The sequence below is a fragment of the Podarcis pityusensis genome (genome assembly GCF_964106645.2).
Source record: "Podarcis pityusensis genome assembly, chromosome: 4".
NCBI lineage: Eukaryota > Metazoa > Chordata > Lepidosauria > Squamata > Lacertidae > Podarcis > Podarcis pityusensis.
The window spans coordinates 44950201-44970759 of record NC_138027.1 but is presented as its reverse complement, the minus strand read 5'-3'; the positions used below and the strand labels follow the sequence as shown (position 1 = coordinate 44970759).

General features: G+C 46.4%; 1 protein-coding gene and 1 long non-coding RNA gene across 4 annotated transcripts in view; one reads left to right on the top strand and one right to left on the bottom strand.

The window, feature by feature from the left end:
* The window catches only part of LOC308476421, a 133168-nt gene extending 123339 nt beyond the window's left edge, over window positions 1-9829 (top strand). For all 3 annotated transcript variants that reach the window (XR_013985877.1, XR_013985878.1, XR_013985879.1), the window contains 2 exons: window positions 5682-5781; window positions 8457-9829. This is a non-coding gene — a long non-coding RNA (uncharacterized lncRNA). The remainder of the gene's footprint in view (window positions 1-5681; window positions 5782-8456) is intronic.
* Window positions 1-20016, bottom strand: part of LOC308476414 (uncharacterized protein) — a 145711-nt gene extending 125695 nt beyond the window's left edge. Inside the window, exon 1 of the mRNA XM_081003990.1 lies at window positions 19965-20016. Within this exon, the coding sequence (XP_080860116.1) occupies window positions 19965-19983 (19 nt within the window). The 5' untranslated portion in view covers window positions 19984-20016. The remainder of the gene's footprint in view (window positions 1-19964) is intronic.
* Window positions 20017-20559: the final 543 nt, after the last annotated feature.

Sequence of the window (20559 nt, the reverse complement as noted above, 5' to 3'; positions counted from 1 at the left end):
TAACGCCATCTGCTGGGGAGCTGCGGAATTGCAGAGCTGTTTTGACTGGAATGACTTTTAAATTAGCTGACGGGACAAAACGAAATGTATCTAAAGCAGCAAATGTCTATGTTTCTGTTTTGCAGGCGGAGCTGGAGTGCTTCATTGTACCAGGGATGAAGTGTTGCCTGTTATCGATTTCTGCTCTGGTGAAGCAGGGATACAAAATTTGTTTTGAAAATAATACCTGTTCCATTTTCAGAGGGGGGAGGCAACTTGTCAACGTGGAGAGCAAGGACAATCTCTTTGTTCTGGAAACACCTCTGGAGGGTGGTGGGAATGCAGGGAAAGCACAGGCGCAGTGTGCTAGTGTTCCCAGCCATGATTCATGTGTTCATGTATGGCACAAGAGAATGTCTCATGCTTGTCTGGAGGATGTTAAGAGGCTGCCAGGCTGCACCAAAGGTTGTAAAATCACGCCATGTGAGGGATCCCTAGTGTGCAGGGCATGCAGCAAGGTTCAAAGGTGCAGGTTTCCCGGGGTAAAGAGGGTAACCACAAAACCTTTTGAGTTGATTCACACAGACCTTACAGGACCAATGAAGTGTGAGAGTCTGGGTGGGGCCAGGTTTCTGCTATTGATAGCGGATGATTTTACTCAGAATTTATGGTCTTTTTCTCTCAGGTCGCAGAGAGAGGTGGCGCAACTCATCCAGGATTGGGTTGCGGAGGTGGAACTAAGGTTCTCCACCAAGGTGCAAGAGTTCAGGAGCGACCGTGGATCACAGTTCACTGGGTCTGCTCTGAAGGAGTTCTTCAAGGAAAAGGGAATTCGTCACCAGGTGACGGGTGCAAAGTCTCCTCAAGAGAGAGGCGTGGCAGAGCACAGGAGTGAAGCACTGGCTGAAGTTGTCAGGGTTTTACTGTGTGACTCTGGGCTGCCTCAGAGCTTGTGCTGGTCCCGGGGGTAAGGTACCGTGAGTGTAGCAGAGTCCACACGAAGAGGGGTGAGGTCCGATGCAGAGAGCCGGGCGGGGAACAGGAACGCTGGAACAGAAGGCCGAGCAGGGAACAGGAGTACCGGATAGTCAGGAACAGGAAGCCGAGCAGGGATCAGGAACACAGGAAGGTCCGAAGCCAACAACGACGTTGCTCCCGCAACCTGGGGCCGGGCTGACTGGGCTTTTATCCTCTTCTAAGGCCAGGGGCGGTCCCGGTCCCCAGGAGCCCCGCCTCCTCTGGCCTTAAGGCGAGCACTCCTCCTGGGGGCAACCAGTTCCCTTCGCCTCTCTGCCCTAAGCCTCTGCAGATCAGGAGAGGCCGAAGGGTTACTGGGCCCTGGAGGAGGCTCACCTGTGGCCACTGAGTCATCAAGCCCCTCTGGGGCCAGAAGGGCTTCACCTGGGGCCAGCTCCTGATGCACTGCCACAGGTGCAGGCTCTTCAGCATCTAGGCCTTGCCCCAGTTCAGCCGGCCCTGGAGGCGGGGACTCCTGTGCAGGCTGGGATTCCTCTGTTTCATCCTCCGAATCGGAATCCCAGGCCATCACAGAGCTTTTGGAGTGAGGCTGGGAAGTTTGCCAGCTTTGTTTTTAACAGGTCCTACAATCACGATGTAGGTGACACACCGTATTTTCTGTTGCACAAGAGGAAGCCACAGGTGCATTTCTTCCGTTCGTTTGGTTCCAAGGCTTCAGTGCCAATACCAACAGCGCAACGGAAGGAGGGTGGTCCTAGGTACCAGGACATGATTTTCTGTGGGTATGATCCTGCAACAAATGGGTGGAAGTTTGCATACCCAGAGGGTGATCAGACCACGCTGCTGGTCAGCAAGCATGCTGAGTTCTTTGAGCAGGATGGTTGGTCACAGCCTAGGTATGGTTCTGATTTTCTCTCAGACTGCTTGTCCGATTCTGAGGGGGAGGAAAGGGAGGAAGGAGAGGCAGAGGCGGAGCCTGTTGCTGAAGACCAGGTTGCTGATGATGGTCAAGCACAGGGGTGGGTTTCTCCACAGGTTAAGAGAGAACCCAAGAGTGAGCCTTCATCTCCTGTTAGCCAAGTGCAGGAGGCCCGAAGACGCAGCAAGTCAGAGGGGGAGTCTTCTGAGCTTGCTGGAGACACACTTGCTGACCCCAGTGGGTCAGGAGGAGCGCCCGAGGTTGTGCTCCGGCGGTCAACTCGGACCACAAAGGGGATTCCACCGGAGAGGTTTCAGGTCACCAGTGCGTGGGTTGGTTTCGCACAGTGTGATTCTGGGAGTGTGGAAGGGATTCAACAATTGCCTGGGATGGATGCCAGTGGGAGGCAAAAGGCAATGGGAGGTGAGTTGAACTCAAAGAGGTCTGTAAATAGGGGTTCACAGTTTCCCTCAGGATTCGTGACGAGAGGGGGTGTTAATGGTTTCAGAACTCACAGAGTTAAAGAGTTCTGGTGACGTCTCTTTCCTGAGGCGTGGTTAGAAACACTTAAGGGAGGGGTTTGACTCTGAGTGTTTCAGTCTGACTCTCGGACGCCATGCGAAAGGGAGAATGTGTCAGTTCTCGCCAGGTCTGAATTTATGATGTTATTCTTCATGATTAAAGCCAAGAGGAGATAAGGACTGCCTTGTGTCTGCTCTGATTTATTCCACACGTGCTGCACTTTGCTTCTCACCGCTGTGTTTCGCTCTGCTACCGGCAAGAGAAAGAGGCCTGAGGAGGACTTTTGCAGGAGGCACGGATAGCTTGCAGAGTTTCGCAACGGAAGTGTGCCAGGCTCCATGTTCAGTCTCTGTGTACACTCTTGTCCGGTGTAATCAGAAGATGGGAGAGGGGGGATTCATTACAGCAATTTAACCAACCAACCTTTCTATCTTTCTGTGTGTATGTAACATAGGCCTTAGGCTTGAGATGGAACAAAAAATGGTTTTTATCTTTTGTAGGAAAATAAAAAAAAATTAAAAATAGATTTGATTTGAAAGAATTAAAATAAAGAAAAAATAGAAAAAACCATAATTTGTAAGAAGGCAAAAGGAGAATTATAAATTAACAAATGTACATTTTTTCAGATGACAGCTGCATTATAGGAAAAATAATTACTTGAAATATTGCTGCGTGTTCCCATAAATACAATATTGATTTTTGTTTCTCTTTTTGGTGTATTTTTAATAATGCTAACAGTTATTCCCCCCTCACTCATGCTCAGAAAATGCAATAATAGTTGCAGTAGCTGGATAAATGACCTCTCTATTATGAGAAAAAGAAAATCTTTTTATATTGTGAAGAGGCTAGTAAAAATGTGACTTGTATGCCTTCCTGCAGCCTGTAGCTGAGGTCAATACAGTCATGCTAACATTGAGGCAGCTGTGTGGAATAGTTCACTTGCTCTATTTAGATTCCATTTAGATAGAGAGTCACTGAAGATGACAGAGATAATTGCTATAGCATACATGGAGATAAATTCATTCTTTTTCTTCCATTCACACTAGATGAACTAATCACAAAAAGGCCACACACTCTGTGTTGAACAAGTGCTGAGTCTAACCTTGGGATGGACAGATCAGTCTATATCCCATCTGGGTCACTTTCACATCTGTTCACTCATTCAAATCTGTTTCCTTACTTATTAGCCAGCTATAATCCATACAGAAATGTGACTTAAAAGATGTGTTTGAATACATAATGTTACACTATTTCCTCTCATAATACACATTTTAAATGCATGTTGACACATATTTTTGAGTCAAGGAGTGTGTCTCAATGTTCAGAGGAGTGAACTATCTAATTGATAGCTGCTTTCAGATCCACACTTGAGCGTGGGATGTGCGGATCAGGTCAGGTCATATCACGAATTCACAGAACTGAATTCCTCAAGCATCCCATACTAAACCATCACAAAACATTAACAAATTACAACTGGTACAAAGTGAAAGCAATGAAGAACTCCATGCAATTTCCAAGAATTGTTCACACTACAAAACAAACTGGGGTCTCTTGCATCCCTTAAAGGAGCCTTGAATCTGAATGAAGCATTCTAAATCTGACAAAAGTGAAATATTTAATTGAATAATATGTGCATTGGTTGTATTACTTCTACATACTGGCAAACAGTGTGGTCATGTATCAAGTAAAGCCTTTCGTAGAGGCTCACAGTCTTCACAAACTGCCACAGACTATCCAACCCTGAACCCTAGAGAGTCTTATCCCTTAATGCCAGCTGCCACAGACAAATGTACAGCATTGTGGCATTAGAATACAGAATTGCAACTAATGGGTCTTTTTGTTTTGTTGGGTTCCAGCTCATGTACACATTTTGGGGAATGAGATGACTAGGGAGGCTCTAGGTCAGAGGATAATTTATCTTGTGCCGGTGTCTCATTCAGAAGTTAAGCATTTTAGTTTGCGTTATGATGCATTTACTGTAACCTGCTTTGAGTAAAACTTTAACCTTATTACAAGACCACATGTGAAAAAGGTGCCTTATTTTTCTTTACATTTCCAGCACTTATTTGACTTTGGTTTATACATTTTTGCCTATCTACTAGGTGTTATGTACCATTTATATAGCCCATGGGTAGGCAGATTAAGGCCCTGGGGCCGGATCCGGCCCAATCGCCTTCTAAATCCGGCCTGCAGACGGTCCAGGAATCAGTGTGTTTTTACATGAGTAGAATGTGTTCTTTTATTTTAAATGCATCTCTGGGTTATTTGTGGGGCCTGCCTAGTGTTTTTATATTAGTATAATGTGTACTTTTATTTAAAATGCATCTCTGGGTTATTTGTGGGGCATAGAAATTCATTCATTTCCCCCCAAAAAATATAGTCCGGCCCCCCACAAGGTCTGAGGGACAGTGGACCGACCCCCTGCTGAAAAAGTTTGCTGACCCCTGATACAGCCTTTTCATATAATTTTCTCTTAAACCATAACATGTTTATATCCACATTCCATAATTGTTCCCATGCTTCCATTCCTATATTAGGAATAATGAAGATTTCACTTGTTCATCCTTTGTCTGCCATTCCAATAACATCTTGTACATTTTAGAAATCACTGTAACACCACAATTTAACAGGTCTCTAAGTGTGATAGTTGTTCCCCAAACCCCTGCTTCATTTCCTTTTTAAATATTTCATTCAAATGATGATATTATAATCATGTTGTTAAGATTCCTGGTACATCCTTAAACTCTTTTAATTTAAATTCTCTGCCCTCCAGTTAATCCACACTTTAATAATAGCCACAAAACCATATAGTCCAGTCCCATACAGGTCTAAAAAAAAGGATAAACAAGCCAAATACATCCACAAGGGGAAAAAAGAGGAAAGCTTCAAAAGTTTTATTTGCTTACTGTTAGACCCAATAAAAATAGTTGTTTTCAAGGTTTTTAGAATTAATCCCAGGCAATTCAGGGAAATTAAAACTATAAAGCCCACTCTTTCAGTGTCTACGTCTTTTAACTCCCAGAGACAAAAGAAAAATAAAAGAGAGAGAAAAAAGAGAAAAAGTCTTCACAAGAACCTGATTCTGCTTTCCCTCCTCCTTTCTAGTGTTCAAGTTTAATTTAAATGCTTTTGCAGCTAAGCAAACTTACTGGAAATAATCATAAAGTTGAAAATAAAAATAGCACATCCAGATCTCCAATTCATGGCCTTAACTCAGTTCATTTACTGGTGTGCTAATATTTAAACACATTAGTAGTTATTTGTTCTTTTATTTCCCCTGCAGATTACCTTCCAAACAGTTGAGTGCCCGTGTCCAGGGGGGGCACCACCTTTTTTCCTTCCTGGTGTGGATCTAATTAAATCATAAACAGGAATTTAAAAATGTAAGTCCTTGTACCTTTTCCAGATTGGTCCCAAACCCTTTTATTTTAGGGAAGTTGCCGCTTTAATGACGGATCTCAAGGCTTCTGGCTGTGGGGTCTCGATCGTGCCGTGTGTCTGTGCTCAATCTTGGAGCCTCCCTGGTTCTCCCTGGAGCTTTGGGAAAGCGTGTTCTCCTTCATGGAGAGCACGTGTTGCGGTGGGGTCTGCTGAGCCACCCCTCTGTTACCAGGCAGGGTCTCTAAAGATGGCCTGGGGCAGTGATTGGTTCACTGGGTTGCTGGGGTAAAAGTTATGTTGCAATTTTGGTGGGAGGGGTAAAATGTTTAAATACTCTGCACGCAGCCTGGAGCTTTCTCTTTGCTGCGTGCAACGGATCAGCTCTTTGCTGTGTGCAATGGATCACCTGGAGCACTTGGACCGTCTGGAGGACAGTGGAGCGATCTTCTCATTGTCTCATTGTCTGGTTACATTTCTTTATTTTCCCCTTCTTTTTAATCTTCTCTAGTCCCTTAATTAATTTAATTCCCCCTTTTTCCTGTTTGATTTCTCACCCCACCCCTTTCCCTGCCCTGTGGGAAGATTCTCCCTGTACCTGTGAGCGCTGCCTGTGCATAATCCTCCTTGGCTTGCCTTTCCCAATAGGGAGAGAGCCCCCATTAGGGGCTTTCTTTTGCAAAAACATTTTCGCCTGTTAAATTGTGGGGCTAGTCAGGGCTGTTCCCAGCTTACCTGGAATCACTTTCATTTATAGTATCCCCATAGGTTGGCTTTATTTTCGGTGCGTGCAGTGCTGTTGGCCAAATTTTAATCTAGCCTTGGGCGGGAGCACTATTTTGAGTTCCTTTAATATTGCAATGAGACAAAAAAGGCAGAGAGCAGAAGCAGGGAGGCCTGCACGGCCTGCACATATCTTTCAAGCCTAAGCCTGCTACAGTTAGCAGTACAGTAAATTCCCAGCTTACCTGGAATCACTTTCGTTTATAGTATCCTCATAGGTTGGCTTTATTTTGGGTGATTGCAGTGCTGTTGGCTGAATTTTAATCAAGCCTTGGGTGGGAGCACTATTTTCAGTTCCTATAATATTGCAATGAGACAAAAAAGGCAGAGAGCAGAAGCAGGGAGGCCTGCACGGCCTGCACATATCATGCAAGCCTAAACCTGCTACAGTTAGCAGTACAGTGGTGCCTCGCAAGACGAAATTAATTCGTTCCGCGAATTTTTTCGTCTAGCGAATTTTTCGTCTTGCGAAGCACGGTTTCCCATAGGAATGCATTGAAAATCAATTAATGCGTTCCTATGGTCAAAAAAAGTCCAAACAAAGCCAAATTTGGTACAACAAGAGTTTATTAAGTGCTCTTTAAAGTCACACATACTTTAAAGAGCATTTCAAAATTCAAACCCAGAATTTTTTTTAAAAAACAGCAGAGTTGCCCAATGGTCACAGAAAATCATAAAAATGCAGGGAAAAAAACACAAGCTTCCAGATTCTTGCAAACCCCTCCCCAACTGTTCCCCCAACCACCCAGCACACAGAAATTCAAATCCAGATTTTTTTTTTTAAAAAAAAGCAGAGTGGCCCAATGGTCACAGAAAATCATAAAAATGCAGAAAAAAACCACAAGCTTCCAGATTCTCGCAAACCCCTCCCCAACACCAAGTCCTTGAATTCCAAACACCCCAACCCAAAATCCAAAACCCCCCAAAAAAGTTTTAAAAGCTTAACTTACCAAATGGCTGCAAAAGAAGTTTTGGAAAAGCTTCAAAAATCACCAAAGTCTTTAAAACCCCCCAAAAAGGCTACTATGTACACTGCGTTCTATGAGTTGCTCCTCGAAGTCAAGTCGCAACTGTATTAACGGTGTTAAGAAAAAGGAAACAAACTTGCAAGACGTTTTCGTCTTGCGAAGCAAGCCCATAGGGAAATTCGTCTTGCGAAGCAGCTCAAAAAACGGAAAACCCTTTCGTCTAGCGAGTTTTCCGTCTTGCGAGGCATTCGTCTTGCGGGGCACCACTGTACAGTAAATTGTTAAGTTTCTGTGACATGTGACTCATTCTCTCTATTAAGAATGTATCTGTTTGTTTGCAGGCTCACTTGTTGCTAATGTATATCTTAGGCAGACAGAGTGGAGCCAGAGGGTCTCTGTGCCACCAATGAGCACTCTTTGTATGCTCTTTAACTATGCTGTTTCTGAACAAGTTTATTTTCTTCAAGTTTGTTTTTCCCTGATAGTGGCGACTGCCGTTTTAGAGACGAGCCATTGTGGCTTAGTGGCTAGAGTACAGGACTAGGACCTGGGAGACAGGGTTCATATCCCCCACTTAGCCATTGTTATAACAAAGGAAAACAAGCTGCTCCTTTTGGACTATTTTGTTGCTGGGTAGTTTGGCCCATTTGTGATATTGCTCCCAAAAAGAACTTTGGGTTTCTTGAGGAGGTGCTTCCCTCTAAAGGGCAAGGAGGGGTACCTGGACAGGCGGTGGGCTGCCTCGAGTTTGTTATCTCATTGGAAACATTTATGTCTGGCCTAGCAGGGGATCCTAGGGCTTGGCCCGCTTGGCCCTAGAATTTGATGGCCTCTGGCAGCGTTTCTGGCCTGAATAGCGTCCCCATGTGGTGCACAAAGCATTGGTTTCACCTGTTCCTCACATTGTTTAGGTATTTTTCTTTTTGCAGACTATGACAGGGCCTTTGCAGATGCCTCCAGAGCTTGCCTCTCCTGCAGAGGATGACTTGCTGATGCCCCAGGTGCCTTCTTCCAGAAGGAAGCGTCTTCAGAGGCAGGAAAAAGCGGAACAGGGATGATGCTTACACCTCCTTGCAGGTAAATCATCCCTGGGCTCTGATGATGATTCAGACATCACCTTGGACCTCTCCAGGGGTCAGGGTGAGGCTGTTCCGGGTCTTTAGGGATCATCCTGGATAGCTCAGCTGGTCAGCGTATGGTGCCGGTAATGCCTAGGTTGCAGGATCGGTCCCTGTATGGGACAGCTGCATGCTCCCTCATCACTGTACCCGGACACAGAGGTCCAGCGTCGAGGGCCTTTCTGGTGGTTCCCTCACTGTGAGAAGCCAAGTTACAGGGAACCAGGTGGAGGGCCTTCTCGGAAGTGGCACCCGCCCTGTGGTACACCCTCCCACCCGATGTCTACTACCAGACTTTTAGAAGACATCTAAGGCAGCCCTGTTTAGGGAAGCTTTTAATGTTTGATGCATTACTGTATTTTAATATTTTGTTGGAAGCTGTCCAGAGTGGCTGGGGAAGCCCAGCCAGATAGGCGGGGTACAAATAGATTATTATTATTATTATTATTATTATTATTATTATTACATTGTGGGAGAGTGGACTAGATGATCCTCGGAGTCCCTTCCAACCCCACTATTCTATAAGTGGTAATTCACTATGATGGGAATGTTAGACGCAGGGCTGCCATCATCCCCTCAGCTCGCTAGGATCGCAGGGACGGGGACATGTGGACCACTTGCGCAGCTCCACATTTCAAATGGAAATTCCCTGAGCAATAGAACCTGAAGCTGGTATGCAGGAAGCTGGCCCGGTGGCAGCTTTGTTGGGACTTCTTTAGGGTTTCTGGCCAGCGTTGGCCCTGTAAATTTACACATCATGGTGGCAACACAAGGCAGGGCTTCTTGCCCAAGCGGGGGCTGGTAAGCAATAACTCAATACCTCTCGCCCATATTTCCATAAAAATATCTCCCTTGAAAGCCTGGCTAAAAGGTTATCTAGATGGGTCAGTAGCTTTGTGCTTGTGGGAAGGGTTTTTCCCAAGGTGTTGGATTCCTCTGGCTTTTCAGCCAGTGGCTCAGAATACAGCAACTCAAAAGCCACTTAGAGAGCTACCTGTGGTAGCCAGAAAGAAGGTTAGGAAGCAGCTTGCATTGGGACGTATGGTGGGATCCCCTTGATTCTCCTTCTAGTCCCGATTTTCATTTATCCCCATTGGGGATCGTCCCTAAAAAAGCCCCATATAATTCCATCTGATCCATATTTATCGCACCCCAAAGACACCTCAGTGAATGATGCTATCCCTCTGGAATTGTTCCGTGAAATATGCATCTTTGGATCAGGCAGTTGAGCTTACCAACAAATTGGAGGAGGTGACTTGTTGGCATTATGCGATATTGAATCAGCTGTTAGGCTGCTGCCGGTTCACCCTCAAGATTTTAAGTAGTTAGGCTTTAATTGGATGGTCCTTATATTGATAAGGCGATGCCAGTGGGTTGCTCAATAGGCTGTGCAGCACTTGAGTCCTTTAGCACCTTTCTGGATTGAACATTGCGAGTCAAGACTCGTTTAACTGGGGGTATCGTTATGTGGATTATTTTACTGGCTGGTTCATGTGACATCAGCCTCTGCTTAGACTTACTGGATGCCCCTTTATTCCCTGAGGAGCTGGGTGTTCTGTTGGCAGTGGAGGACAGTGAGTCCTACTGCCCCTTTTAACGTATTTGGGGGCTAGCTGGATACTGTTGCTCAAACATCTGCTTGCCTGTGGAAAAGCTGTTTGCCTTGAAGGACGTTATTCTTGTAATACTTCCTCTGAAGCAAGTGTTGCTTTGTCAGATCCTATCATTCCTAGGTCAGTTAAATTTTGCATGCAGGGTGGTTGCTCCAGGCTGCCCCTTCCATTCCTGCTTGGCCAGGTGGTCTCATGGCCCGGGGTCCCTTCATCATCATGTACAGTGGCCTTGAGCCTGGCAGGGCAAGGCAATCACATGTGACCTAACTTTTCTCGAGTTTTCCCCATTGTAGTGTCAGCGCACATCTGGACTGAGGAGTTTAGGGACCGTCGGGTCTGTCTTGGTCTGATAACCAGGCAGTGTGAGAGTCCTGGCAAAATGGTCCTCATGCTCTGGCAGAGTCTTCGCACTGCTTAAGGTTTAATATTGCGTTTCTGCTCGCTTTATTTCGGGATCATCTAATGTTTTCGCTGTCGCTCTATCCCATTTTTTCAGTTGGAGAGCTTCAGATCCTGGGCTCTGGACGCCCAGCTATAGCCGGATTTTTCTGGAGCTCCTGTGGCACTTGGCAACAATTAATAATTATGAGGAGTAGTAGTTTAAGTTTCCCCATCCGCTTTCAGGTCGTATGAGAAGGCCTGGACTGATTTCTTAAAATTTAGCTGGCAGTCCTCGGCCATTCAGAGGGACCTGCCCCCTGTTGGGATACTGCCAGGGAGATAGCGTCCATCTGAGCCCCAAGCCGGCTGCCGGACGTCCATCGATCTCTGTAGCCACGCAGATCCAGCAATTAGCGACACGAAGCCTTGGAAATAGACTGCCACATTCCAGGCTCGTGCACATCCTTTATCAGCAGAAACACAGCCAGAAAGCTTGCACCGCAGAAGAGCAGAAGAGCATATTTACAGACTTTATTTAGCAATGAACAGAACAAAGAAAAACATGACCGTTCTGAGTCAGCATCTCGACCCGACTGAAATCGAAAGGAAACAGCAAGCATAAACATCCTGTGAACAGGACATGCGCAGACTCTGTTACTCACAAAGCCTGCTCCCTTTTAAGGTGGAACGGAAATATCCTAACATCCTCCCCCTTTCCGTGTAACCTGTAGTACCTGTGGTTCAACCCAATTGCAACCTTTGTACATAAACCTTAAGTTGTTCTTTGTTAACAACTTTAGACAACAGATCAGCAGGAATTTCATTTCCTGGCATGTAGGACACCTGAATCAGTCCTTTCTGAATACATTCCCTTGCACGATGTAGCTTAATCTGCAAGTACTTGGTTCTTTGCTTGCAACTCTCGGAGTTCAGCAAAGCCAAACAAGATCTATTGTCTTGATACACTTGTACAGGACATTTCACAGAAACCCCGATGTCCTTAAACAGTTGCATCAACCATTCACAATCCATGAGTGAAAATGACAGGGCATTGAGTTCTGCTTCACAGGAACTTAGGCTCACTGTCGTCTGCTTCTTGCACAACCAGTCAAACAGGCAGTGGTTGTACATGTAGCATACTCCAGAAGTGCTTGTACCATCCGTGGTGTCACTTCCAAAACTTGCATCAGCAAAGATTTCAAGACCTCCAGTCTTCTGACTGGTGAACCTCAGCCTGTAGTGCATAGTCCCTTTCAAATAGCGGGCTATGCGCTTCAGAGCTTTCCAATCCTGAATCGTAGGATTGTTGGCATGTCTGCTAAGCAGATTACAGCTTACAGCTATGTCAGGTCTTGAACATCTGGCAATGAAATTTAGCTTGCCTAGAACGCATCTGTACAGCGTTGTGTCAGAAAACGCTTCAGCAGTACTGTCTACCTGGTAACCTGTCACCATCGGTGTGTCTGCTGGGTTTGCATCAACCAAATTCAACCTGGTTAATACATCAGCAATTTTCTGTGTTTGATGTACCAGAAAATTACCTGCTTGGTCCTTCTCCACCTGCAGAGAAAGATAGTTGGATACCTCACCAAGATCCTTCATGTCAAAGTGCTCCTTCAGCTGAGCTAGGGTGCTTTGGTAAAAAGCCTGATTCTTCCAAAACATCAGAAGATCATCAACAAAACATAAACAATACAGTTTGTTTTGCCCCTCCTCCTTGACAAACACACATGGATCAGCTTTGCCCTGGTGAAAACCTAGAGAAAGCAACGTCTCAGTGAGTTTTGTGTTCCAACACCTGGCACTCTGCTTGAGACCATATAAGGATTTCCGCAGTTTACAGACCATTCCCTTCTGTATCTCCATCCCATCAGGTGGAAGCATAAACAGCTCCTCGTTCAAAATCCCGTACAAAAAAGCTGTATTAATGTCGTGGTGGGAAACATGCAGTTTCTCCTCTGCAGCTATCTTGAGCATCAGCCGAATGCTCTCATATTTGACTGTGGGTGAGTAGGTCTCGTGGTAATCCTGTCCTGGTACCTGTGAAAAACCTCTGGCAACCAATCTGGCTTTGTGTCTGACTACCTTGCCATTCTGGTCTGTCTTGGCCTTGAAGACCCATTTGCTGCCAACCAGTCTCATTCCTGGGACTACCGGTACCAGTTCCCAAGTTTGGTTCCTGTTCAAGGAATCAACTTCAGCCTTCATGGCATTAAGCCAAGGCTCAGCATCTTTAGAGGTTAACTCCTGAACCTCTTTGAAGCTTGAAGGTTCCCACACCTTCTCTGAGCTACTAAGAACAGCAGTTGCTGTCTTAGCAAACTCATCAGCATACCTCTTTGGAGGTCTGCCCTTCGTGGCTCTCTCAGATCTGCGTACTAGACGCAAGTCTTCTGGACTCATCTCCTCCTTCTTAGGAGAAAATTGACCAATGGTGAACAGTGGTTCTTCCAGTTCATTGTCAGACGCATCAGATGGTCTGACTGAGGCCTTTGCGCTCTGGTAGTCTGCTGTGTCATCACTGTCACTGACACCAGCAGCAGCACCGCCCACTGAACTGGAATCCGAACTCTGATCATCATCATCATCCTCATCATCCTCATCCTCATCCTCATCCTCAGCAGCTTCCTCAGCTTTAGCTGCTTGCTTGACATCACCTTCATCCTCCTCTGGGTAACTCTGGAAAATTCCCACATTTTCCCCCCACTTAGGATTGTACTCAACACTCCTTGTGAACTTAATGGACTTAGAGTTAGTCATCCATACCCTGTATGCACCTTTTTCGTACCCCATGAACAAACCATGTGCCCCACGCTTCCCAAGCTTGTTGGTTTGTGGGGAGTGTACCCACATGTCAGAACCAAAGATTCTCATGTGTTTGGTGTTGGGTTTCTTGCCAAACATCTTCTCATAGGGGGTACAGCCAATGGGTGATGACAACCTGCGATTAAAACTGTAAACAAAATTCCCCAAAGCTTCCCCCCAAAACTTATCAGGGAGATTGGCATCATGCAACAAGGTTTTCATTCCTTGCAGCAATGTCTGATTTGCTCGCTCCGCAAGCCCATTCATCCATGGCGATCTGGGCGTTGACATGTCATGCTGGATTCCCTTCTCAGTCAGGAAAGCTTCAAACTGCTGAGAAGTGAACTCCCCGCCTCGATCGGTAAACAAACAACTGATACGTTTGCCGTGGGCATTCTCCAACCAAGCACAGAATGCCTTAAACTTCGGAAACGCTTGCGATTTCTGTTCGAGCAAAAACACATGAATGTACCTGGAAAAAGAATCAATTAGAACCATGAAGTACCTTGCTCCACCTAAAGAGGGCGTAAGTGGACCAACCAGGTCCGCATGCACTAGCTGGTAGGGTTTGGAAGCCTGCCTGCTAGACTCCTTGCCTTTTGGAGCAACCTTCACCTTGTTCTCTGCACAAGATACACATTTCATGTGAAATTTACAGGGTTTGATGTTCAAACCCTCAACCACCTCTGGCATCTTGGCCAGTGCCTTCCAAGAGAGATGACCAAATTTTCGATGTGCATCGTGAATGCATCCTGCATGAAGAACTTTGTTAGTTTGTGCAACACAACAAGAATCAGCATTAGATACAACAGCAGTGTCATCATAAGTTATATGGAACAAACCATCCATAAACTTTGCATGCAAATAGTCCTCTTTGCCTTTACTGATGACACAGACGCTCCTCTTGAAGGATATCTGAAAACCACGCCCAGTAAGCTGTGGGACACTTAGCAAATTGCTTGCAGCGCCTGGAACATAAAGTACACCGCTGATGGTTGTGTGCAAACTTGCAAGTTTCACAGTCCCTTCTCCTGCGATTTGCAACGTCCTTCCGTCAGCCAGGTGGATCTCACCTTCCTGAGGCTTGAAGGAGATAAAGAGATGGCGGTCCTTCGAAACGTGGCGGTTCGCACCTGAATCGACAATAAATCTGCCTTTGGCTGTTGGAGCAGTCTTTACAGCAAGCAAACCCTTGTTTTCCTTCGGCGTGGGCTTTTTCAGCTTGCCCCCCCGCTGCTCCTGGCCACCAGACGTGCCTTTAGCCTTTGGTGAAGCTGTGCCAGCAAACATAACCTTGTTTTCCACTGGCGTGGGCTTTTGCAGCTTGCCCCCCTGCTTCTGGTCAGCAGACGTGCCTTTAGCCTTTGGTGAAACTGTGCCAGCAAACAATGCTTTGTTTTTCCCTGGCGCGGGCTCTTCACCCTCCCTCTGCTTCTGGCCATCTGCAGGCATCTGTCTTTGTTTACCCCTGGCCTTCCGGCCTCTGCAAAGACGATGACCTTGGTTCCCACGAGAAACAGAGCTCTCAGCTGCCGACTCCTTGGCTCCCCCTGGAGGCTGGAATGCTGCCTGGGATGATGTGACGGTCAGCTCCCCCTGCAGCTTGCAACCGGTGCCCTCAGCATCCCTGCATTCACTCGCATTCTGGGAAACAGCTAGGACCTCCGATGCAGTCAAATTCTGGGCTGGGATGACTGGCTTGTGAGCTTTCATCAAAGCATTCCACATGCCACGTGCAGTCAGATTGCCAGCTAGCGTCTTTATCTCCTCCAGAGAGACGGACAAGACGATTACGTCTATCGCCCTCAAATTTTCGGCCTCCCATTTCTCTGTCAGAGGAACTGGGGGGGGGGGCTCAGAAACGGTATGCCACACCCCAAACTGACGCAGCAAAGATTCACACCATTTTGCCCAGGTTTCATAATTCTGCCCATGTAACTTAGGGCAGTGAATGGCCTGTGAAGCTTGGAAAAACTCCATTTCAGCTTTTCCTTTGAGCCGGGAGTCTCTTTATGCCTTCAAAGACTTCTTATCTTGGCAGCTCATTAATCACGAACTCTCTGGCTTGGCTCCCAGAGCCATTAATCTGCCGGAGTTCCAAAAGCTCCTTCCGAGGTAAACAGAGAAAAACCTCTCTTTCGCTTTTGACATACCTCTCAGACGCAGTCTGTTGCAGCTTTACTCTCCTGTAGGTGCTGTGAATCTGGGCCCATTGTTATATCCCATTGTTGGGATACTGCCAGGGAGATAGCGTCCATCTGAGCCCCAAGCCGGCTGCCGGACGTCCATCGATCTCTGTAGCCACGCAGATCCAGCAATTAGCGACACGAAGCCTTGGAAATAGACTGCCACATTCCAGGCTCGTGCACATCCTTTATCAGCAGAAACACAGCCAGAAAGCTTGCACCGCAGAAGAGCAGAAGAGCATATTTACAGACTTTATTTAGCGATGAACAGAACAAAGAAAAACATGACCGTTCTGAGTCAGCATCTCGACCCGACTGAAATCGAAAGGAAACAGCAAGCATAAACATCCTGTGAACAGGACATGCGCAGACTCTGTTACTCACAAAGCCTGCTCCCTTTTAAGGTGGAACGGAAATATCCTAACACCCCCTTCCTCTGAGCAGGACCTGCAGTAATTCGCCCACCTGCTGCAGATCGGATGCACTGTTAAAACTATCAGAATTCAGTCCGCTGCAATGTCTGCTAGAGTAAAGCTTTAATTTTTCAGAGACCCTTCTAAAAGTGTGTCGTGCGCAGGGTCTCGGAAGGTTGGAATAGGCTCCAACCTTCACAGGACAGCAGGCAGGAAGCTGGTCAGTCTTTGACCTATGCAGTATCGCAACAAGTTAAGACTTGTCGGCTGGTTCAAGATCAAGACGAGACTTCTTTCAGTATTCCATTGCAATTTTGGTGTACTGAGGGTTGGGGAAATTGTGTTGGAGCCAGCACGGGGCTGAGAGTTTGGAGGCTTATTGCCTCAGGACTTTTCCTTATCTGCTTTGGAGCTTATCATAAGTGTCTGGAGCTCTAAGTCAGACCTAGTGAGCAGGGTTGCCACCATCAGGCTTCCAGTCACAGGTGAGGTGGGCCCTTGCCCTGTTATTGGATACCGGAAATATTTGGCTTTTCGTTCCCCTGGGGGCTGGCTCGATCCTAGTGCACAGAAATGGGTTCCGGTTCGACAGGCATCTAATTGCTCACGTCGTGCGCCAGTTATTGCAGCCTGCGGCTTGCCTACCGCTGAACACGCCTCATTCCTTCCGAATAGGTGCTGCTGCAAAGGCTGCGCACTGGGGCCTGTTAGTAGACAGGATTGTGAATACGGGTCTGACGCTGACAAAGGTTATGTCAGGAAGCGTCGCCAATGATGCCTGTGCTGATGCCTGTCTGTTATTCCTTTTTTCATAGGAGCAACTGTGCGCATTTGGATTGTCGGCCACAGCATCATGCACTGAGCTGGCAAGCACCCTGACGAGTCTGGACTGGGGGTGCCATCTCGGCCTTCCTGCCCATGTTTCTAGCTCCAGTCCGCATCTGGATTGTGGGGCACAGCATCGTTTACTGGGCTGGCATCAGAGCTAGGCAGTCTGGAAGGGGACTGGGTCTTGGCCTCCCGCAGCATGTGCAGGTGTTGTGGATGTCCAGGCGCAGAATGCAGTGGAGCGAATTCATCCCGCTAATTAGAATCATAGAATCATAGAATCATAGAGTTGGAAGAGACCACAAGGGCCATCGAGTCCAACCCCCTGCCAAGCAGGAAACACCATCAGAGCACTCCTGACATATGGTTGTCAAGCCTCTGCTTAAAGACCTCCAAAGAAGGAGACTCCACCACACTCCTTGGCAGCAAATTCCACTGTCGAACAGCTCTTACTGTCAGGAAGTTCTTCCTAATGTTTAGGTGGAATCTTCTTTCTTGTAGTTTGGATCCATTGCTCCGTGTCCGCTTCTCTGGAGCAGCAGAAAACAACCTTTCTCCCTCCTCTATGTGACATCCTTTTATATATTTGAACATGGCTATCATATCACCCCTTAACCTCCTCTTCTCCAGGCTAAACATGCCCAGCTCTCTTAGCCGTTCCTCATAAGGCATCGTTTCCAGGCCTTTGACCATTTTGGTTGCCCTCCTCTGGACACGTTCCAGTTTGTCAATGTCCTTCTTGAACTGTGGTGCCCAGAACTGGACACAGTACTCCAGGTGAGGTCTGACCAGAGCAGAATACAGTGGCACTATTACTTCCCTTGATCTAGATGCTATACTCCTATTGATGCAGGCCAGAATTGCATTGGCTTTTTTAGCTGCCGCGTCACACTGTTGTCTCATGTCAAGTTTGTGGTCAACCAAGACTCCTAGATCCTTTTCACATGTACTGCTCTCAAGCCAGGTGTCCCCCATCTTGTATTTGTGCCTCTCATTTTTTTTGCCCAAGTGCAATACTTTACATTTCTCCCTGTTAAAATTCATCTTGTTTGTTTTGGCCCAGTTCTCTAATCTGTCAAGGTCGTTTTGAAGTGTGATCCTGTCCTCTGGGGTGTTAGCCACCCCTCCCAATTTGGTGTCATCTGCAAATTTGATCAGGATGCCCTTGAGTCCCTCATCCAAGTCGTTGATAAAGATGTTGAATAAGACCAGGCCCAAGACAGAACCCTGTGGCACCCCACTAGTCACTCTTCTCCAGGATGAAGAGGAACCATTGATGAGCACCCTTTGGGTTCAGTCAGTCAGCCAGTTACAAATCCACTGAGTGGTAGCATAGTCAAGACCGCATTTTACCAGCTTCTTTACAAGAATATCATGAGGCACCTTGTCAAATGCCTTGCTGAAATCAAGGTAGGCTACATCCACTGCGTTCCCTTCATCTACCAGGCTTGTAATTCTGTCAAAAAACGAGATCAGGTTAGTCTGACATGACTTATTTTTCAGAAATCCATGCTGACTATTGGTGATCACAGCATTCCTTTCTAGGTGCTCACAGACTGTTTGCTTAATGATCTGCTCCAGAATCTTCCCTGGTATTGATGTCAGACTGACTGGGCGGTAATTATTTGGGTCCTCTCTTTTCCCCTTTTTGAAAATAAGGACAACATTTGCCCTCCTCCAGTCTGCCGGGACTTCGCCTGTTCTCCAGGAATTCTCAAAGATGACTGCCAGTGGTTCTGAGATCACATCTGCCAGTTCTTTTAATACTCTTGGATGCAGTTCATCTGGCCCTGGAGACTTGAATACATCTAAACTAGCCAAGTATTCTTGTACTATCTCCTTAGTTATTCTGGGCTGTGTTTCCTTTGCTGAATCATTTGCTCCAAATTCTTCAGGTCGGGCATTGTTTTCTTTATCGGAGAAGACTGAGGCAAAGAAGGCATTGAGGAGTTCAGCTCTTTCTGTGTCCCCTGTTTGCATTTCACCATCTTCTCCTCTGAGTGACCCCACTGTTTCTTTGTTCTTCCTTTTGCTACGGACATACCCATAAAAGCCTTTTTTGTTGCTTTTAACCTCTCTAGCAAGCCTGAGTTCATTCTGCGCTTTAGCTTTTCTGACTTTGTGTCTACACGTGCTGGCTATTTGTTTGAATTCCTCTTTGGTGGTTTCCCCCCTTTTCCATTTTTTGTACACATCCTTTTTTAATCTTAACTCAGTTAAAAGTTCTTTAGATAGCCACCCTGGCTTCTTTAGGCACCTTCCATGTTTCTGTCTCATTGGTATTGCCTGACGTTGTGCTTTTAGTATCTCCCTCTTAACAAACTCCCAGCCATCATGAACTCCCTTTCCTTTTAGAATTACTGTCCATGGGATCTCACCCAGCACTTCCCTAAGTTTTATGAAGTCGGCTTTCTTAAAGTCAAGAAATTGAGTCCTAGTATGCTTGGCTGCTCCTTTCCGCTGTATAGTAAACTTCAGAAGAGCATGATCACTCGCGCCTAATGATCCTTCCACTTCTACCCCACTAACCAGGTCATCAACATTGGTTAGGACCAGATCTAAAATGGCTGTTCCTCTTGTTGCTTCTCCCACTTTCTGGACAATGAAGTTGTCTGCAAGGCCAGTGAGGAATCTGTGCTCTTGGCTGAGTTTGACATCCAACAAATATCCGGGTAATTGAAGTCCCCCATTACTACTATCTCCCTTCCTTTTGCATGCTTGGCCATTGTTCCAGGAAGGCATCATCTATGTCCTCCGTTTGGCTTGGGGATCTATAGTAAACTCCCACAATGAGGTCACTGTTATTCTTCTCTCCCTTAATTTTGACCCAAATGCTCTCACTTTGGCTTTGAGGTTCTAAATCTTGGATCTCTTCACAGGTATACACATCCCTGACATATAACGCCACTCCTCCTCCTTTCTTGTCTGGTCTGTTTCTCTGAAATAGATTGTATCCCCCCATTATTACATTCCAATCGTGGGACTTATCCCACCAGGTTTCAGTGATGCCTATTATGTCATATTTAGTTTGCTGTACCAAGAGCTCAAGCTCATCTTGTTTATTTCCCATGCTTTGCGCATTAGTGTACAGACATTGAAGTCCATTAATCATTCCCCCGTGACTCTTATTTAAGGATTTTTTCCTCCCACCACTAGGTCTGTGTGCTGTTTGCTCCATTTGGTCTATGACATTTGGATGATCATCTTCATCAATTGATAGACTCCTACCTTCAGGAGCACTGTCTCCCTCCCCCACATTAGTCAGTTTAAAGCCCTCCTGATGAGGTTTCTGAGATTTTTGGCAAAAACATTTCTCCCAACCGTTGTGAGGTGCAGCCCATCGCTTGCCAGAAGTCCATCTTCAAGAAACTGCAGTCCGTGATCTAAGAATCCAAACCGTTCCTGTTTACACCATTTGCGAAGCCAGCTGTTCACTTCCACTATTTTCCCTCTCTCCCTGGGCCACGTCATTCAACTGGGAGGACAGATGAGATCACAATTTGTGCATTTAATTGCTTCAATTTCCTGCCCAGAGCCTCGTAGTCTCTTTTGATCTTCTGGAGGCTATTGCTTGCAGTGTCATTGGTTCCCACATGAACCAAGAGGAAGGGGTATTTGTCAGTGGGTTTTATGATTCCTTGCAGTCGTTCAGTTACATCTTGGATCTTAGCCCCGGGGAGACAGCACA